This window comes from Pseudorca crassidens, chromosome 8, assembly GCF_039906515.1.
Source record: "Pseudorca crassidens isolate mPseCra1 chromosome 8, mPseCra1.hap1, whole genome shotgun sequence".
Taxonomy (NCBI): Eukaryota; Metazoa; Chordata; class Mammalia; order Artiodactyla; family Delphinidae; genus Pseudorca; species Pseudorca crassidens.
Window position 1 is genome coordinate 17,107,139 of NC_090303.1, and position 20,424 is coordinate 17,127,562.

The 20,424-nt window shown below is 43.4% G+C and overlaps 1 protein-coding gene across 1 annotated transcript in view; it reads left to right on the forward strand.

Moving 5' to 3' along the window:
* The window catches only part of LAMB4 (laminin subunit beta 4), a 111,969-nt gene that overhangs the window by 44,922 nt on the left and 46,623 nt on the right, over nt 1-20,424 (forward strand). The window contains 4 exon segments of the mRNA XM_067745896.1: nt 10,274-10,468; nt 13,236-13,345; nt 14,134-14,257; nt 19,887-20,064. Of these exon segments, the coding sequence (XP_067601997.1) occupies nt 10,274-10,468; nt 13,236-13,345; nt 14,134-14,257; nt 19,887-20,064 (607 nt within the window).

The window sequence follows — 20,424 nt, forward strand, 5'->3', positions numbered from 1 at the left end:
GCCGCTCCGCGGCATGTGGGATCTTCCCGGACCGGGGCACGAACCCATGTCCCCTGCATCGGCAGGCGGACTCTCAACCACTGCGCCACCAGGGAAGCCCGGAATTTGCTCTTTTACTGACTGAGATTAGGGCAAGAAAAGGAGGCTTGCACTATCCTGACCTAGACTCACAACTGCGGTGGGTGGAGTCAAGATAAAGCAATCCTATGTCTAGATTCTTCTTCATTGCTTTTCGTATTGCAGGTTTATGATGGTAACTGAAAAAAAAAAAAAGCTTTGGGAAAAGAATATTGATATTTATATTTAGGCTAAAACTATCATGAAATAATAGGAAAAAAATATATGCATATACATAGTGATCTTGGCCCCTGGCTCCTGACACAGAGCTCCCAAATCCTTTGGACTTTCCTGGGTGATAAGAGTGTCATTTGTTCTGATGAGGTGACTCTGGGTGGGCTCTTGGATGGCTTCAGGATGGTGGCTGGTCACCAGAAAGACCAAGCCATGATTAGAAGCTTGAAACTTCTGCTTCCACCCACCAGCGTCCAGGAAGGGGAGAGGTGAGGGAGGCTGAGGTAATGATCCATCTTGCGTGTGGGTTGAAGACTCCATCCAATTCCCGAAAGTACTGGGTTCAGAGAGTTTCGAGGTTGGTGACCGTATCTGTGTTCTGGGAGGGTGGTGCATCCCAGCCACAAAGGGACAGAAGCTCCTGTGTGTGGGATCCTTCCGGTCCTATGTACATCTTCGTCTGAGTGTTTATCTGTCTCCTTCATCATATCCTTTATTATATAACAAACCAGTAAATATAAATAAGTGCTTCCCTGAGTTCTCTGAGCCATTCTAGCAAATGATCGAACTCAAGGAGGGGGTCACAGGAACCCCAGTTTATAGCCGGGTGCATAATGCTGAGCTCCAGGCTAAGACTGGCGTACAGAGGGATTAGTTAGCGTCTCTGCGCTCTAGAAGTTTTTAACCATAACTGATATTTTTCCTAGGTAGCTCAGGATGGGAGCAGTGCCACGCAACAAGGGGAGAGTCCATAAGTGCGTTAGGATTTTGGAGCCGCGACTGATCCTTTACGAACGGGCTTAACACGCGGGTAGAATCATTTGCCTGAGACTAGAAAGCCATGAGCGTTTCCATTGGTGGATGAGGGGAGAAGACAGTCCAACCAGCAAAGTTCTAAGTAACAGCTCAGAGGAGAAACAACGCAGGTGTATTTGCAGGTAGAACAGAAAGTTTATATAGGAAAGAGGTACTGGAAGAGAAAATGAGATTCTCCTATTAAAGAGGCTAAATTTTCTTCTTGGGGCAATGAGAACTCGTTGAAACCTTCTGAGCAAAGGCATGACGTGATGAAGATTGTCCTCTGTGCCCTTACGGACACCATCCAGCAGAAGTGGAGCCTGGGGTGGAGGGGCTCAGGGTGCAGTCCAGACAGGGATGGAGAAAGGGGCAAGGTTCAGGGAGAAGAGAGAAGATGGGGATGGAGACATGAAAGGACATGAATCCAAGACCCTAGCTTTCAAATAATTGTTTTAATACTCAAATAGGAGAGCTAAGAAGAATGACGGTTAACTTTCTTGATGGGTCTTCAGAAAGATATCTATATTTGTATCTACATCTACCTATCTATCATCTCTCAATCACCTGTTTACCTATTATCTGTCATCTATCATCCATCTGTTCACCTATCATTTACCTACCTATCTATGTATCTAATCTTTCTTAGTCTGGGCTGCTAAAAATACCATAGACTGGGTAGCTTATAAACAACATAAACTTATTTCTCACAGTTCTGCAGACTGGAAAGTCTAAGGTCAAGGTGCCTGCAGATTCAATGTCTGAGACCCACTTCCAGGTTCTTAGATGACTGAGTCCTCACATGACAAGGGAGCTCTCTGGGCCTCTTTTATAAGGGTACTAATCCTAATCACCTCCCCCAAACCCCACTTCCTAATACCATCAACTGCGGATTCTGTTTCAACATATGAATTGGGGAGAGGGGGAGTGGGATACAAACCTTCAGTCTATGGCAATATCCTTGCTACTCAAAATGTGGTGTGTAGACCAACAATAGTGTCATCACTTGTGGGTTCATTAGACTTGGAGGCTCTCAGGCCCCACCCACACCTATTGAATCCAGTCTACATGTTAGCAAGATCCCCAGGTGATTTGTACACAGTTTGGGAAACACTGGCTTGTTATAGAAACTAACTGTGGTCACAAAAGTTAATATTGATTGAATTTAACATGGTACGGCATTTAATGTAGTATAATATAAAGTTAATTCCATAATATGTTTTCTGTATAAAAGTGGTAAATAGCTTATAATTTTGTGTTACAAGATGAACACAATAGGTGAGAGGAAAAAAATGAAGAGGACAAATAAACGTAATCCAGTGTGGCCTGTCCAAAGGGTCCTCATCACACAGGTTGAGGAGCTGGTCGGAGAGCATGGCTGAGAGTCTGAATAGTGACCACAGAGTATGAGGGTTCCTGAAGTTGACTACAGCTGACCTCAAGGCTGCCTGCTCACGATGAACAACCAGGGCACCTGTGAAATTAAAAACCTTAACTGTAAAACCAACAATGAAACATCAAGCAAACATCGATGTCTAGGGTATAGTGAGAATTTGGAAACGAGCAATTGGAGATTCTAGCTGGGTCGGCAGCTGAATGACTAAGGAGATGATATAAAACAGAGTCCTATAAAACCCAGGATTTTAAGGAAACTGGAGTTGCATGAATGCTACTCTGCTGTTTTAATAGTTTGGTTGGTGGAATCTCGCTATCCCGGTATAATCTCTCATGGGGACGTTTAAGACCAGATTCTGCAAACCATGAGAATTAAAAGAAATTGGTCTGGAGAGTGTTAAAATTACAACATCTAATAATCTTTGAATCTGTATATCATGCATATTGTTAATTTTCGAAACACCACAAAACCAGTAGAAAATAAGAAGTGTTTTCAAAGTTTAGAATTGCACTAGTTGAGCAGCCCTTAAAAAGAAAACCCAACACATAGTTTTAGGATCACTAAAAATTTCCCCTTTTCATAGAGAAACAAAAAATTATAAGCTGCCTCTGTGTGTTCTTCCTGAAGCTATTAAGTGAGAATCATGATTACCTTTTAAAGTACAGTATAGTCTGAAACTCTTGAACTCTGGTAAAATTGGAACTTTTGTTGGTTACTTAAACAGCCGTTTCTTTTTAAGGTACTAGCAACAGCTCTGCCTACATGTGATGTGTATTTCCAGCAACAAGGAGATGATTTCGTAACTGACAAAGGAAGCATAATACTGAAGAGAAATCAGAAGCAAAGCATTCGAGCAGATGAGCAGAGTAAGGTAAATCATTCCTTCAGGGTCGTTGTCTGTTGTACTATAAGCAAATAACCCGGGTAATGCACTTAGAACCATGCGTGGCCCATGTAAGTGATCAGCCAGTGTAAGCCCTATTATCCTGAAGAATAGAATGAAGGAAAGGAAGAAGCCAGCTCAAAGTAATTCGAGGCTCTGGGGAAAACTTCAATAGCTTTATTTCTCTACAAAATGAAAATTTCTGGAAAATAAGATTTTGGAGAGTTGAAGAGTCAGACTCTGAATGTACACTTTCTTATCATGTTAGAAAGGAGAGATACAGTATTGAGGAATGGCTGTCTTCCCAGTTGGAGAAGAAAGGACATGCTAATGTCCCTGGGGGTGGTGTGTGACTGTGCCCTTGAATCTGAGATGGATGTAGTTGGTCATTGCCGGCGTGAGTGCCAGGGTGACGCCGCCTCCACAGGGCCCTCCCTCCGATGGCTTCAGAAGGCCAGAGGAGACCTGAAGACCTTGTAGCTAGCCAACTAGTATTCACTTGAAGTCAGGGCCACTTTAGGCCTGTTTGTTTGTTTGTTCATTTGTTATGCCGGGGTCTTTACTGAGCACTCCTGTGTGCATATGCACGAAGGGGCATGTTGGAAAAGCAAAGGAAAGCTGACGTTAGCTGTCTTGTTCATAAACCCAGCAGCTGAAGCAGTTCCTTATTCATAAGAGACTTTCTCGAGTGGATGAAATGATTGATTGAATGAAAATGGAAATACCTAGACATAGAGCCTGCCCTTAAGATTATGGTGGGGGAAATGAGCCACGTATACAAACAATGAATGCATGGCAGGGTGGGGTAGGTATCATAAAGAGGTGTACATAATGTGATGCGGATTCCACTTAAGGAGAAACACCTCCAACTGAGAGGATAAGAGAAGGCTTCATAGATGGCGTTCTTCCTTCCAGGCCCATGTACACCAAGTCACAGAGGCTTTGCTCTTTATTCTACTTGTTTCTGTTCCCATGCCACATGCCCGTGAAGCCTTCTCTGACTCTAGGCATCTCAATCTGAAGTCGACCTGCAAGAGAAAAGTAGGGAGTGCCCTTGCTTGCTGTGGCAATGATCAGTGAACCTCTAAATTTTACTGTGCATAAGTATTGCCCAGGGAGATTGTTTAGAATGCAGATGCTAGGGCCTTCCACTTGAGATGCTGAATCAGGGAATGTGAGACTAGTCAAGTGTTTTCAGGTAACTCTATACACGGGACTATTGTATTGGATAGTGCAATGCAAATATAGAACATTTTTATTATTGTAGAAAGTTCAATTAGGCAGTATTGCTCTAGAGCAATGAGGTTCAAATTGGAACCATCAAAGACTTAGGAAAACATGGCTACATTTTGTGATCTTCATTTGGATTTAAATATTTGAGGTGTTTGGCACAATGCTTTAAAAAAAAAAACCCACACATTTTGGATCATTTGGAGGGAGAAAAGAAATCTGCATGTTTGCCGATCACCCCAAGTGATACGAGTGGTCCCTGGCAGCACTTGGAGAAACACTGCTCAGAGCATCCACGGCCTCCTCTCCTGACTCTTGCCTGAAATGACCACCTCTGTATTACTGACTTGCAAAACTTCTAGCCATCCCTTAAGACCCAATTCAGATTTATCTTTCTCTGACATTCCCTACCCTGACATCTGGATATAATTAATTGTTTCTATCTCTGGAGTCCCATAGGTCAGTAATTTTCATACTACAGGTCATGCCTATTAGTAAGTAGGTCATGAAATCAATTGACTGGATCAGTTTAGTACAACAGAAGAATATAAAACGAGCATTTTTTTGTGAAACTTTTATTTCAGTTTTATATAAATGTGTGTGTGTGTGCGCGCGCGCGCACTGGGTCACTGTCTTTGGTTGGATTCTCTACAATCAGAGATTACAACAGAGATCTGGGTGCATGTGTTTTACTGAGGAAGCACTCATCAGGAGAAACCTGTCAGGGAGGAGGGCAGTAGGCTGGGGGAGTGGGGAAAGTGAGGCAAGGATGGCAGCTAGGCCTTGCCTGAGTCTAGCCTTGCCTTATCCCCTGGGGAAGCTGTGAAGCAGAAATTGCACCACAGAGTTGTCCCCCATTGAGGCCCTAGGGCTGTCTTCTCATGTCAGGCAGACATGGCTGTAGGCTGCCAGGGCAGATGGAGATCACGGCCCAGGTGAGGTGGCTCACCTCAGCCAAGGGCAGTTCTCAAGAGAAGGGAGCAGTGGTGAGACCAGCAATCCCAGGAGCTGGTGGCGTGATAGAGTGGCCCAGTCAAGGGGACCAGGCAGTACACTAACAGCACAGACCCAAGTTCACTCCTGGCATGCTCGGACCCATGTGCAGGGCCAGGGCAAAATAAAAATTAAAATGCAGGTCCCCTTATTCAGAAATTAGGGAAAGGGCCCTTGAAGATAGTAAAGTATAAAGCTTTTTACTTTCCTCCATAGTCTCTCTCAACTTGTCAAAATATTTTTATGTGCTATTTAATGTCACTCTAAAGAAATATTAAAAATTTAAATTATTAACCTGAACTATACTGTTTATCTCTATAGCATGCAGTGCCAATTTTAACTGCAAACCTAAGAAATTCACGGTCACTGGGAGTGACAATGAGCTTGTCTACTCCTACTTGGTTCCCAAACCCATGCTTTTTCCCTGCTGGGGACACAGCATCACATAAAGACCATTGGTTTAAGGAGTAAATAACATCTAGAAGAAAACTGCCCCATCTCACAGGGTGTCATTTCCAAGCTCGTGAAACTAATGCATCTTTTAGGGGCCCCATCCCACTGCCATCTCAGGTCAGCATCTTCTGGATGCCGTGGTTTGTGTAGGAACAGTGGATCCCAAAGTCACGTGACCACTGATACACTTCTTTTACTGTAAAGTGGATCCCTTGGCTGAGGAAGCTGTGTTGTACGACATTGGCGAATTAGACACTCTTTGAGCTGTCAGAGTGGTGCTGACCAAGGCCATAGAGTGTCCGATTCTCACTGTGGGACACCACATGACATCGCCTGAGACCAAGGGATCCAATTCACTCTCCTTCAGTATAGGGAGTCAGTGTCATATTTTGTAGAACATCTGGATGGTCCAGATTCTTTGGGGCTATACTGTTACAGAGAGCAGGAGAATTAATAGCCTTGGGGCAAGACGACATATACACGACCGCCCATCCCAAGCGAATACAAATTGCTTCTGTTTCTTCTTCCTCATGGAGATGGAAGAAAACACATTTTGCATTTCAATAGCTGCGTATCATGCACCAGGGTGGTGGTAACCGGCTCTGGTCGTGATACTCCTTCCAGCAGGACAGCTGCCAACTGGGGCTACAACTTAGTTATATTCGTATAAAATTTGTAATGGGGATATGATATGAGACCCACCACCAAGTCTTGAGAGTGGCACTTAGAGAATGCCTCTGATTTGCAATATTGCTTTTTATTTACTATCTTGGCTTGGTGGTGGTGGGGAGGGCACTGGAGGGTGGGCATTTCACAAGGTTTTACTCGGCCTTTTCTACTATAGGAGCACTAACATCAATGCCAACTGCTAAGCAGGTCCATTCCAATACATATACAAGAATTAGAGGAAACAATCAGTGGTTCAGTAAACCCAGAGAACTGACCGTGAAAAGAACCTAAGTCAGATCTCCATTTACTACCTGACCCTCATATGCCCTGTTCTAACGGGGACCATGATGACACCTTGGGTACATGGTTCTCAGTATCAACTCAGATCCTGTATCCATTAGCCCTCGAAAGATCTAGGCATTTCTGCTTCCCCAATAGACTAGTAAATAAACATAGATCTCTTTGAGAGAGAAGTGAGAGAATTAACACTTGCTGTGGTGTTGAAGAGTCTTTCCTCCTTGGGACCCAGCCTCTCATTCAGTCACTGGCGTCTGAGTCTGAGAATTTGCTCAGCTCTATAAATTTGGGAAAGGATTATGTCTTTCTGTTGAGGTGGCTGAACTCAGCCTTTGCCAGTTCATACTTGATCACTTTGGAGTACACGTGTTAGGCAATATTTTGTCGACTAGGAGCATCATGTTCTATTAGTCGTCTCCACAGAAGATTCCTGTAGGTCAGGCCCCCTTGTCTCCTATTCCAACCTCGCTGACCATTATAATTATACCCATCTTGCTTTTGAGAGTTAAATGCTCCCCAACCCTTGATAGTCTGCGATCCTGTCCACTGCATTGATACTGAGGAGCTCAATTTTGTAACGGTTTAGGCTACCAGCCTACAGAGGGTACCCTATCCTCTGTGATGCTGGTGGCCCCTCACCAGTTCATTCCTCACTGTCTTGAAAAATGGACAAGGAATATAGTCAGCTGATGGTTTTTCCAGCCTTGCGTCTTACACCCATTCAAGCATGCCTAGTTGTTTGAGCCTTATAACCCATCCTCCCCAGCCTGCTACAGCAGTTCTGGCAGCTCTGCTTCATTACTCTGGACCACAGCTTTCGCCAAGCATCTCGCAGGGCTCCAGGGCCCTTGCCAGGCTGCTAAATCCTTTATCACCGGTGACCCCAAACCAACAAACTCTCCTTACCTGATTTCATATTCTGTCCCCTTGATCTGGCACCCCTCACGATCCATGCCCAGCCATCCACTCCCAGTTGCTACTTGTTCGTGTTAACCAGGTCCTTCTCGGAGATGCAGCCCTTTCCCATCAGATCATGCTGCAACGTGACCCTAATTATCAGGCAAGTGGTCAGGAGGGGCAGATCCTCAGGAATGCACACGTTTTCTTTTAAGTTACCTGCATCATTTGAGATTTCTGCCTCGTCTCCAAATGTGGCAGGGATGGAGGGGGGCGAGGATGGAGGGGGGGCCTCTATTTTCTAATAAGTGTGAGTGGATTACTTCTATAGTCCAGGAGTGCTCAGGAGAACCTCAAGGTTCACGATTCTTATGTGCATCACCCATGCCTCATGATGCCCCTGCTTCCCTGTGAAGGGAGGGCCTGACTTGGGCATAGGTGACTTACCCAGGCTGAGAACTCAGCCTTCCCTGAAGTTCCGCAGCTCTTCCAATTAAGTCTTGTGCCTGGTCTCTAGCTCTTCCTGCCCTCTCACTAAAGGAGATGAGTTTCTTTAAATGCTGCCAGGGAGCCCTTCTGATTCTCACCCTTGACTCTAAGTTGCTGATCGATTGCCCTGAGCCTGCCATCATCTTTCATCAAATGCGTCAGTGGTGTACAACAATAGCCACCCACGTCCACAGTCCTTATAACTACTCTTTCCCCTGTATCAGAAATCTTGCTCAAGTCAGTGCCTCCCCTTCGCCCTCTATCCTGTCCCAGGTGGCCACAGATGACTGTTTTAGCAACGGCTCTGCTGCTACACAAGGGTCATCAACACGTTACCCACTGGGTTCCTCATTGCCAGCCGAACAGTAAATGATCTACATCCAGGAAGGCATCTTAGAGTCTACACTGTCTGCTACCAACTGTCTCAGGTCAGCGGCCCTAGAAACAGAGCCTAAGACCGGATTCAGGTGCATGTAATTTACGAAGGCAGTGTTCTTCGGGAAAACTCTTTAAGAGAGTGAAGGAAACATGAGAAGAGGAAAGAGTCAGAGGTGGTCTCAGGTAAAACAAAACTTGGATTGATCCACAGAGAAAGTCAGAAACATAAACTGCAGATAAATTTGTCCTGCCCCTTGAGACGACAGGGCCAGCCTTTCATAACCTCCTATCAGGTAGTCTTTGTGAGCTACCCCAGGGGTAGGAGTAGGCAGTTGGGGTGTGAGAGGGCAGTTCTCCGGAGAAGGGGGGCAATTGTGAGCTGTTAGAAACCGCACACACGCAACTGGGAGATGGGTATACCAACCAAAGAAAGGGGGATCCCGGGGGGTGGGTACCTACAGTGGCTCAAATTCCAGAGTACTTTTTTTAAAGTTTGAAAAATGTTGCATAGAGATGAGTTTACATACACCTCCGTCTCATTTCTTATTTACCTTTCTGTCTCCCATGCAAGATTCTAAACCCCTCTGTGGCTGAGAATCTGTCCTATTCGTGTATGCATTCCTGATTCAGAGGCGGGGGTTGAATTGTTACTAAATGAACATTTGTCAAATGAACAGCAGTTTGTGGTAGATCACAGAGCAACTTGAACTCCAGGCTAAGTAATTTGGGCATGATGCTCTTGGCAGTGAGAGAGCGTTTGAAATGCTTGTTGGCAGCAGTGTGCGGTATGTATTGGACTAGCGAGCACGGAGAGAACAGCCAAGAGACTGTTGCAGCAATACAGGCAGAAAGTAACAAGAGGCAGCGTTCCGGTGGAGGCTGGAAGTGTCGAGAGGCAGATGCAAAAGTCATCAAGGAAGTATTATCTATAGGGTCCAGATGGCCCCAGGCTGACATCCAGCATGAGACCGGCAGGGCTGCTAATCGATCAAGTGTGTGAGCAGTTTTGTACTTATGTGCCCCCAAGCAGATGGGAGAAGATCATTTCTCATATTTGCATGGAAGAAACATCTAAAAAAAAAAATCTGGGTGGGTTTTATCATTGTCATGCACAATTAGGCAAAATCCATGAAGTGTAGGCATGGGAATATTTTCTTGCCCTCCGTATTTTAGCCAGAACTCCACAGTCAGATCTGAGAAAAGCCAAGGTCACCAATGTGGAATCACTCAGTACATGACACGTGGAGTACATAATGTACTGGCCAGTGGCAGTGCTTTCCAAGTGATTATTCTATACAGTAACATAGGTTCCAAAGCTGCAGATTCAGCACGTTTTTCTCCGCTGTGTGCTGGACTGTATCCTTGTTGGAATAATTTATTCGGGACTCAGATGGATCATACACGCATCAAGAAACCCGTGGGGGAAAAAAAAAAGAAACCCGTGGGTTTTGTTTTTGTTTTTGTTTTTTTTCCCCGTGAACTCTTCCAGCCTTTCACTCTAGGCAAAGTTGTGTTTATTCCTCTCTGGCCAGCTGCCTGCTGTTTCTGTCGTTCTCCGAGGGCCAGTTCCTGGGGTGCCTGTTACGTGGATGGGACCTGTATTTGCCAGGGTTCTCGCTGGGCCCGGCTTGAGATTTGCTGCGGGGAACATCCCCATTCCCATGGATTTTGCTGTTGCCATTCGCTATGAAGCTCAGGTACCCTTTACTCCACTTCCACGGTGGTGGTTCCGAGCTGACTGAAATACATTCTCGAGCTAAGTGTTTCCATTCCAGTCTTGCCTGTGTTCATCTTAACAGGATTTGCAAAAAGTCGAACATCTGGAGAGCGTTATAAACCAAAGGGTTTCCTAAAGATATTAAAGCAACACAGCCATACGCACACACGCCTTATTCTGTGGAGAGAAGCTAAAGCTGGGGCTATAGATTTAAGATGCTAGTTCTAGGGAAGTGGTGATGGAATGTTTGTATAAGGACAATAAGTAACTAAAATAATGCAAATCCTGCCCTCCTGGGACTTTTTTTCCTAAAAATGTAATAAACCTGTGTAGAGATTCAGACTCAGGGATGCAGTACAGGCATTTATTTGCACTTGGATTTTACCAGGAAACGAGAAAAGCTAAAAGCAGCCTGCGCTTCTTGCCTGCTACCTTTCTAGCCTTCCCCCCCTTTGAGAAATATCTAAGAGGAAGAGAAACCAAATTAGAAAAACACTTGACCTAGAGCAGTGGCTCCTAACCCTTTCTTTGTATAACCTTTTCTTTGATGATCTGAAACCCCACAGACCATCTGCCCTGGAAAATATTTTATATGGCTGGGGGTGGCCTCAGAGCCCCCAGAGTCTCTCCAGGGACCACATTCTGGAAGGGCTCACTTTCTATGGTATGACCAGAGTGATGATCTGCCTTGAAACTCTTAACATGACATTGTTCTCAATTTCTCACTTACACGTGAAAGGCAAAGGACTTCAGGGAACTTTGACCTGGTGAGTATGACAGTCATTTTTTTTTTTTACATATGTGTATATACACATAAATGTATTTAATTTTTGTATAGAGAGAACACATCTCTGATAGCTTTAAAAAGCTTTTCCTAATTGTAAGGCTTCCAGAGTTTAGGTAATTAGCATATGCTCTCTCTCGCTCGCTCGCTATCTATATATATGTGTGTGTGTATGTCTCTCTATATATGTATATATTTATACAGATACGTATAAATAGATCTAATAATATAATAAATAATATAAACTTACATAATAATGTATATGCAACTAATATGAAAGAAATATATCTTTTTGTGAAGGATTTTTTTGTTTCTGTGATCCAGGAACATGATTTTTTTAAAAATATCTTTATTGGAGTATAATTGCATTATAAAGTTGTGTTAGTTTCCGTTGTACAACAAAGTGAATCAGCTATAAGTATACATATATCCCCATATTCCCTCCCTCTTGAGCCTCCCTCCCATCCTTCCTATCCCACCCCTCTAGGTGGTCACAAAGCACCGAGCTGATCTCCCTGTGCTATGTGGCAGCTTCCCACTAGCTATCTATTTTACATTTGGTAGTGTATATATGTCGATGCCACTCTCTCACTTCGTCCCAGCTTACCCTTCCCCCTCCCTGTGTCCTCAAGTCCATTCTCTACATCTGCGTCTTTATTCCTACCCTGCTACTAGGTTCATCAGTACCGTTTTTTTAGATTCCATATATGTGCATTGGCATACAGTATTTGTTTTTCTCTTTCTGACTTTACTTCACTCTGTATGACAGACTCTAGGTCCATCCACCTCATTACAAATAACTCAATTTCATTCTTTTTTATGGCTGAGTAATATTCCATTGTATATATGTGCCACATCTTATTTATCCACTCATCTGTTGATGGGCATTTAGGTTGCTTCCATGTCCTGCCTATTGTAAATAGAGCTGCAATGAACCTTGTGGTTCATGACTCTTTCTGAATTATGGTTTTCTCAGGGTATATGCCCAGTAGTGGGATTGCTGGGTCATATGATAGTTCTTTTTGTAGTTTTTTAAGGAACCTCCATACCATTCTCCATAGTGGCTGTATCAATTTGCATTCCCACCAACAATGCAAGAGGGTTCCCTTTTCTCCACACCCTCTCCAGCATTTATTGTTTGTAGATTTTTCGATGACGGCCATTCTGACTGGTGTGAGGTGATACCTCATTGAAGATTTGATTTGCATTTCTCCAGTGATCAGTGATGTTGAGCATCCTTTCATGTGTTTATTGGCAGTCTGTATGTCTTCTTTGGAGAAATGTCTATTTAGGTCTTCTGCCCAGTTTTGGATTGGGTTGTTTTTTTGATATGCAGCTACATGATCTGGTTATACATTTTGGAGATTAATCCTTTGTCAGTTGCTTCATTTGCAAGTGTTTTCTCTCATTCTGAGGGTTGTCTTTTCATCTTGTTTACGGTTTCCTTTGCTGTGCAAAAGCTTTTAAGTGTCATTAGGTCTCATTTGTTCATTTTTTATTTTATTTCCATGACTCTAGGAGGTGGTTCCCAAAGATCTTGCTGTGATTTATGTCAGAGTGTTTTTTCCTATGTTTTCCTCTAAGAGTTTTATAGTGTCTAGCCTTACATTTAGGTCTTTAATCCATTTTGAGTTTATTTTTGTGTATGGTGTTAGGAAGTCAGGAACATGATGATTTAATCGACTCTTTGGGAGACAGAGGTTAAAGATTAGACCTGTCGGAGTGCCAGGGTTTTTCTCTAGACCCAGGAATTACATCTATGGCCAGAAACAACATTCTTTCTATCTGGATCACAATTCAAACACCAGAGAGTTGAGCCTGAGAACGAACCTCTTCTCTCAACTCCAAAATTCTGTTTTCTGAGCGGGCCGGGGGTTGCAAATTTATCCCATGCACTCTCCATTAGGAATATGTTGGTGCATGCATCCTCGCAGGGACGTGCTCTTACGTGATGCCTGTCTAGTCTGCGGATGACTGGACTGTCCAGATGGTGGTTAACCTGGCCGGAGGGAGCGATCACAGTGCACGTGAGACCCCACAGCCAAAGCCTCAGCCTTTACCAGCAGCTTCCAGGTATGCGGGAGGCGTGTCCTCAAACGTTGAACGTTTCTTAGAATGTTGTTCATCTATCAGGAATTTGTATCCAGGAACTGAGAGTAGAGATGTATCAAAGGAGACACAATGTTTATTAAGTGTTTACTATGTGCTATGCTCTGCTTTACATTCATACCGCGTTGAATCTTGGTAACAACTCAAGGAGGTAGTTTTGTCTTCATCAGATGAGGAGGAAATTGAGAACGAGAACACTCTGAGGATTTGCCCAAGTCTTACAGCTAATGTGTAGAAGTACCAGGGCTCCAGCCCAGATATCCTGACCCTAGATCTTGAATGTTTGTTTCCCATTCCCCAGATGCCTGGAGATGTGAGAAAATGAAATGCTATGAGAATAAGAGGACAGTATTCAGCTTGAGTTATCTCAACAGCTGAGAGTCTAGTTTTGAGGCCACTAATTTTGCATTGGAGATTTGTGGCTGACTAGAACAGAGACCCTTTTGATATTAGCCTGATAGTTGGGATGAAGGACCTTTGCTCCATCCTTTTCCCAGAGCAGTCATGACAAATCACGGCCAGTTTCCAAAGCTTTGCTGTTTGGCACAACGCTACGGAAGAGCCACAGAGAATCTGAGTGTGAACTGACTGTCCACCCAACGCACCTGAGGTGGTCTGGACCTCAACCCGGTCTCCATCCCACAGTGGCACCCACTTCACGGCATATGTGAAACACACCAAATATGATGGCCGCTTAGCTTATATAACTGTACTTTTGTCACTGAATTTTTGCTTTATTTCTCTTAATACAGAATCATGCTGCTTCCCACACCCATCTGTTTAGAACCAGATGTACAATATTCCATAGATGTCTATTTTCCCCAGCCTTTGGAAGGAGAATTCCAGGCTCATGCACACATTGAATTGATTCTGTAAGTATAACAGACTCTTGGGTGTGCTTCCTTCTGAAATGAGCTCCATTCTAATTCTAAAAGTAGGCTTGTACTTTGAAGTGTTTCATGAGAAATAGAAAAGTATTTGTTTCATTATAAAAATCACCTACTCTATATAAAGGTCATCTAATAACAATGGCAAATCGTCCAGAATAGTATGTGCCAGCCATGGTTTGAAGTGTTTTCCATATTCTGTTAGTTAGACTTCACAACTACTCTCTGAGTTAAGTGCTGTCATTATTCCCATTTTACAGACGACAGAACTGAGGCACAGAGTCACAAAGCTAGTGAATGAGGAGTGAGAAATCAGAGCCAGAAGGCCTGATTCACACATCCCTGCCTGGAGCCACTGCTGTGCACTGGCACTGCAGAAAGTCTGGGGAGAAATTCCACCAATCATTAATTATCATCAGCTTACAAATTCCCATTTTTTGCATATTATGTTTTCATATCATTGTAATCAGAGTGCTTAGACAAGATTGTACATGGCTTTTTTTCACTTCCTATTATATCATCAGTGTTTTCTTATTATGCTTATGTAATCTTACCATTCTTAGGAAGCATGCATAGTATTTCCTTAAGTGGCTTCTTTTTTAAAAATTCATTTATTTATTTATTTTTGGCTGTGTTGGGTCTTTGTTGCTGTGCTCGGGCTTTCTCTAGTTGCAGTGAGCGGGGGCTACTCTTCGTTGCAGTGCGTGGGCTTCTCATTGCGGTGGCTTCTCTTGTTGCAGAGCACTGGCTCTAGGCACGTGGGTATCAGTAGTTGTGGCACGCAGGCTCAGTAGTTGTGGCTCACAAATTTGGGCCACAGGCATTCCTTCTAAACTCTCACTCTGTGCACAACTTCAGGCCCAGGCCTGTCCCTGGGCAGAGTTTGGACATTGAATAAATTTACTTAATGTACTTATCTATTCCCCTACTTGTGGTCATTTAATTTGCTTCTATTTTTTCTACTCTGTGTAGTTGGTATATTTTTTAAACATTGGAAAATACAGTCCTACTTTACCCAGGGTTTTATGGTTCTTGAAATAATGTGTCATATTAATTTCTGGAAGGTATAATTAATTTATATGTCAGTTAATTTTCAGGATCATCAATGATTTATGAAAGTGCCGGTCTCATTCCACCTTTAGCAGAATTGTAGAGAATTGTGTGGGACTTTTCTAAAGTACTTTTGTGGATAAAATGGAATTGCTTTGTTAAAATTGCATTTTTAAACATTTGTAACAATCTTCTAATACTGTGATTTAATCAGCAAACTACGGCCCTATGAAGTTTTATTGGAACACAGCCACGCCCATACATTTATGTATTATCTACACTGCTTTCAAGCTGCAAAGACACCTATTTGCAAGAGACCTATGACCGCAAAGCTCAAAATATTTCTTCTCTGGCCTTTTATAGGAAGTTTGTCAACCCCTGATTTAATGAACTATATCCACATTTTGTGTATTGTGTCTTTAAAGTTCAGTTTTTAACTATTGAACCTTTTTAATTTATACCCTAGAACTTTTTAATTTCAACATCTACTATAGAATTTAGTATGAGGCAGGTATATCTTAGATTTTATTCAATAAGTTCAGCTTTTATAACATGAAAAAAAGCCATTGTTTTAAGATGATTTTACCAAAGGTGAGGTTGCAAGATATAGGAAAGGAAGGAAGGAAAGAGAGGGAGGGAGGGAGGAAAGAAAGATACAGGGTACCCAGTTAAATTTGAATATCATAAAAATATGTCCCAAATATTGCCCTAAAATATTACCTTATACATACTAAAAAATTATTCATTGTTTCTCTGAAATTCAATAGAATTGAAGTGGAAAGTAGAAATGTAAAGTGGGAAATGTAAACGCTCATGATTTCCCTGTCCATATAACTCATGTTCTCTACCGAGGAGCTTTAAATAGAACTGTGCTCATGACCAACGTGTGAGTTCCAAAGAACGAGACTCAAATCCAACAGGTTTAATTCAGGAAAAAAAGCTAAACCCAGGCAGAGTAAAGAAAGGGAAAGGAAGAAAATAAGGATTCCTAATCACCAAGGGATGTTATTATTGTATCATAACAGTCATGAAACTCAAATTTATGAGAGCCAAGTACTCCTCTTTTTAAATCCATGTCCTAAATATTTCTAAACTTTGTAAATTCCAGAGATAATCACTGGATGCTGTGTTAGATGCATCCATCCAAATTGTCCATTCATCACCCCTTCTCTGAGGGTATGTGGGCCGGGCACTGTGCTGGTTCCTGGGGATTGGGGGTAAAATCTGGTTCTTGCCCTCAAGGCGTCCTCAGCCTGACACAGAAGACAGGCATGTAAACAAAATCATTGCAATGATGTTTGCTGCAGAATATAAATGGATAATTTGAAATGAACTTAAAATATGTCCATTTGGTCAATTATCAAGCAATCGTTCTCCTTATATATAGCCATGAAAACCCTGAAACCAAAATAGAAATTAAGAGAGCACCCCAATCTTGGCAAACTGTCCAAACTCCCAGAAGAGGCCCTAGCTCCGCAGTTGAGGTCAGATTTCCTACAAGCAGGGACTCAGGTTGGCCTGGGTTATTGAGGGCATGCTTGCGGTGGGGGGGGGGAGCCCGGCAAGAATGTGGTCTCCAGGGGGCCCTGGAGCATGAATTGCACCACAGGGTTGGTTCCACCTGGAGGCGAAGGGGTGGGGCCTTGTGTGCCCACGTCATCATCAGCTACCCAACTCCCCAACCCCCCAGAGTGCGCACTCACTTGGCTAGGTCCAGTTTTCTGGAGAAGGGGACAGCTGTGAGCTTTTAGCAGCCAATGCCACAGCAGCTGGTGGGTGGGAGGATCCAGGCAGGGCACCTGCAGTGAACCCTAGAGTCCCTGACCCAGGATGGCAGTAGGAGAAAGTCGTTACACATTTTATGATTCCAGCCTAAAGCAGTTTTGCTGCTTTGGGAAGATACTCGATTGTTTGGAACTGACCCTTTCAAAGTTCATTCTTCTCTGCAGCCAGATTAACATTTGCATCTGAGACTGAGATGCATTACCAAGAAGACCAGAGGAAAGCTTTGTCATCCTTCTGCACAAGTATCTTTTGTTTGGCAGCCATAGTGAGATGGTTGGGGTTTTTTTTCGGTCGCCCTGATTACATGATATGTGTGCCCATAAAAATGTGCTGAGAGTCAAACATAAATTATGCATTCTAGAACATAAAACTGCCACTCTTCTTTTAAACCATGGGTTGGATGACACTTGGTAAACATGAAGCCCCTAAAAGTTTCTAGAAGTGAGTCATGGCATTACAAAATCTTATCGCTGATAGACAGGGACTCTTGTCATCTGCTCTGTCGTCTTGGTGCCAGGAATGGCCAACTCTAAACCGGCTGAGACCAAGAACTGTAAACAATTTGTCCCTGATTGCCTGCCCTCACCACCAAGCCTAGCCCATCTGGCTTCCTTCTAGATGTCACCCTGCTTGGTTTGTGTTTGGAGAATGCAGAGTCATTTTAGTATCAAAGATACAATACTAGGAATGTATGTATACTTCTTTACTGTACAATTTTTTTTTTTTTTTTTGTGGTACACGGGCCTCTCACTGTTGTGGCCTCTCCCGTTGCGGAGCACAGGCTCTGGACGCACAGGCTCAGCGGCCATGGCTCACCAGCCCAGCCGCTCCGCGGCATGTGGGATCTTCCCGGACCGGGGCATGAACCTGTGTCCCCTGCATCAGCAGACGGACTCTCAACCACTGCGCCACCAGGGAAGCCCTACTGCACAATTTTTAGTAAGCATTTACTGTAAATTAACCACTTGGGCAGGCACAGGGTAAACGAGACCAACACCTTCCCTGCCCCGCCAGGGCTGATGCTCTAAAGGGGAGATGCAGGCAGTTACACAGGAAATGACAACACAGTGTGACAGATACTGGAAACTGTGACAGGTCATTTGGTGTGGCTCGGACAGTGGCTCTCAATGTCATCTGACACAACCTTCCTTTTTTTTCTCCCCCCTTGAACCCACTCTCTTGTAATTGAGATCACACGTCTGGTCTCAGGACTTGCTGCAGCTCAGGTTCTTCATGTCTCTGCGGAAAGAATGTAGTGAGAGACAAAGTGATTGGTTAGAAGTAGATTTATTTAGAGTGGTACACATTCCATAGACGGGAGGCAGTCCATCTCAAAAGGCAAGAGCAGCCCCAGGGCATGGAGTCGTCTTGGAAAGTGAGAGCGGCCCTGGGAGAGAAACACTCCACAGACTGTGGGCCATCTCAGAAGTCTAGCGGCCCCAACCTTCCCTTTTTATTACAAATATTGATTAGTTTGTAACCCTCTTTCCTACCCTGCAATGAAATTCACAGGCATTAGAGCCTACCTGCACACATAACTTCCAAATAATATCAATGTTATGTGCAAACACAATAAAAGGGAAGTAATTTATGAGGAAATAATATGTACTGCAATACATACGTGTACCAACATGAACACACCGGGAGTCATACTGAAGTACAGAGATGCTCAAACACGTAGATTCACTACATACGAGATAGCCATGCAAGCAGGTGTGTTGTAAACATGTTTATCGTGTTTTAAAAACACAGTAAGGTTTTCAACTCATCATCATAAGCACGGAATCCTCCTTCATGGATGTTCAGTGAAATATTCAAAAGCTGTCGGAGGCATGCGATGATTTTCCTTGTTGTGAGAATGTCTAGCATGTCTGATCCCCACCCACTAAATGCCAGTAACACACCTCACCTAGTAGCCATGACAACCAAAAACACCCCTTGGAATTTCTAAAATGCTCCCTGGGGGTGAGTACCTCTCATATTGAGAACCACTGAGCTGAGAGGTTGGGGGGTAGCAGAATGGAAACTGAATCACTGGGCTGTACACCTGAAACTAACACATTGTAAATCAACTATGCTTCAGTAACAACAGTGTCTTTCTTGCAGTGTTTCTCAGAGGTTTAATATGTTAATCTGTACTGTGAATCTCCAGGAGGCAGATAGTTTGATGTAGAACAGCACTGTTCATATGTAATTGAAAAAGATAAAACTTTCTAAAGGAGAGTTTTAGAGTTCCACAGTAACACTACAGAATGCAACGTCTAAGCCATAATTTCTTTCTTTATTGGAGTATAATTGCTTTACAGTGGTGTTAGTTTCTGCTTTATAACAAAGTGAATTATCTATACATATACATATATCCCCATAGTCTCCTCCCTCTTGCGTCTCCCTCCCACCCTCCCTATCCCACCCCTGTAGGGGGTCACAAAGCACCAAGCTGATCTCCCTGTGCTATGTGTAAGCCATAATTTCTTAATCTATCACAAGTAGCCTAGTTAAAACTCTTTCAAATCTAAGACAAATTGATTAACAAGTAAAAAATATAGTAATAAAAAGATAAAACCTTATTTTCTTTGCCATAAGTCAATAAATGTAAATATTTAAAGATTTCTTAACTAAATTGAAAATCTTAAAATCTTCGGTCATATGCAATTGAAAGGATGGAATTGAGTCTCTTTTCAACCACGATTCTCACAGATCTAATTTTTTTTTTTTTTAATAACTGGAATCTTGAATAGGGGACAGTTTTGAACGTAAGTCTTCTTTTCTCATTATTTCAAAAGGTTCGTCTTATTCCCCAAATCAACTCATTGGAGAATTTCTGCAGCAAGCAGGATTTAGATGAATGTCACCTGCACAACTGTGTTGAAATTGCCTCGGCAATGGTACCTCAGGTGCTCCCTGGAGCATGTGAAAGGCTTATAGCCAGTTTGTCTGCCAGGCTGCACAACAGGGCCGTGGGTGAGTGTCTGTTTGGTATTTTTTATTTAAATAGAAATTGCCTTAGTATGCATGTATGTATGTATGTATTTATGTATTTAGCTGTGTTGGGTCTTCGTTGCTGCGAGCGGGCTTTCTCTAGTTGCGGCAAGCGGGGGCTACCCTTTGTTGCGGTGCGCGGGCTTCTCATTGTGGTGACTTCTGTTGTTGCGGAGCACGGGCTCTAGGCCTGCGGGCTTCAGTAGTTGTGGCTTGCAGGCTCAGTAGTTGTGATGCATGGGTTCTAGGGCGTGTGGGCTTCAGTAGTTGCAACACGTGGGCTCAGTAGTTGTGGCGCACAGGCTTAGTTGCTCCGCGGCATGTGGGATCTTCCCGGACCAG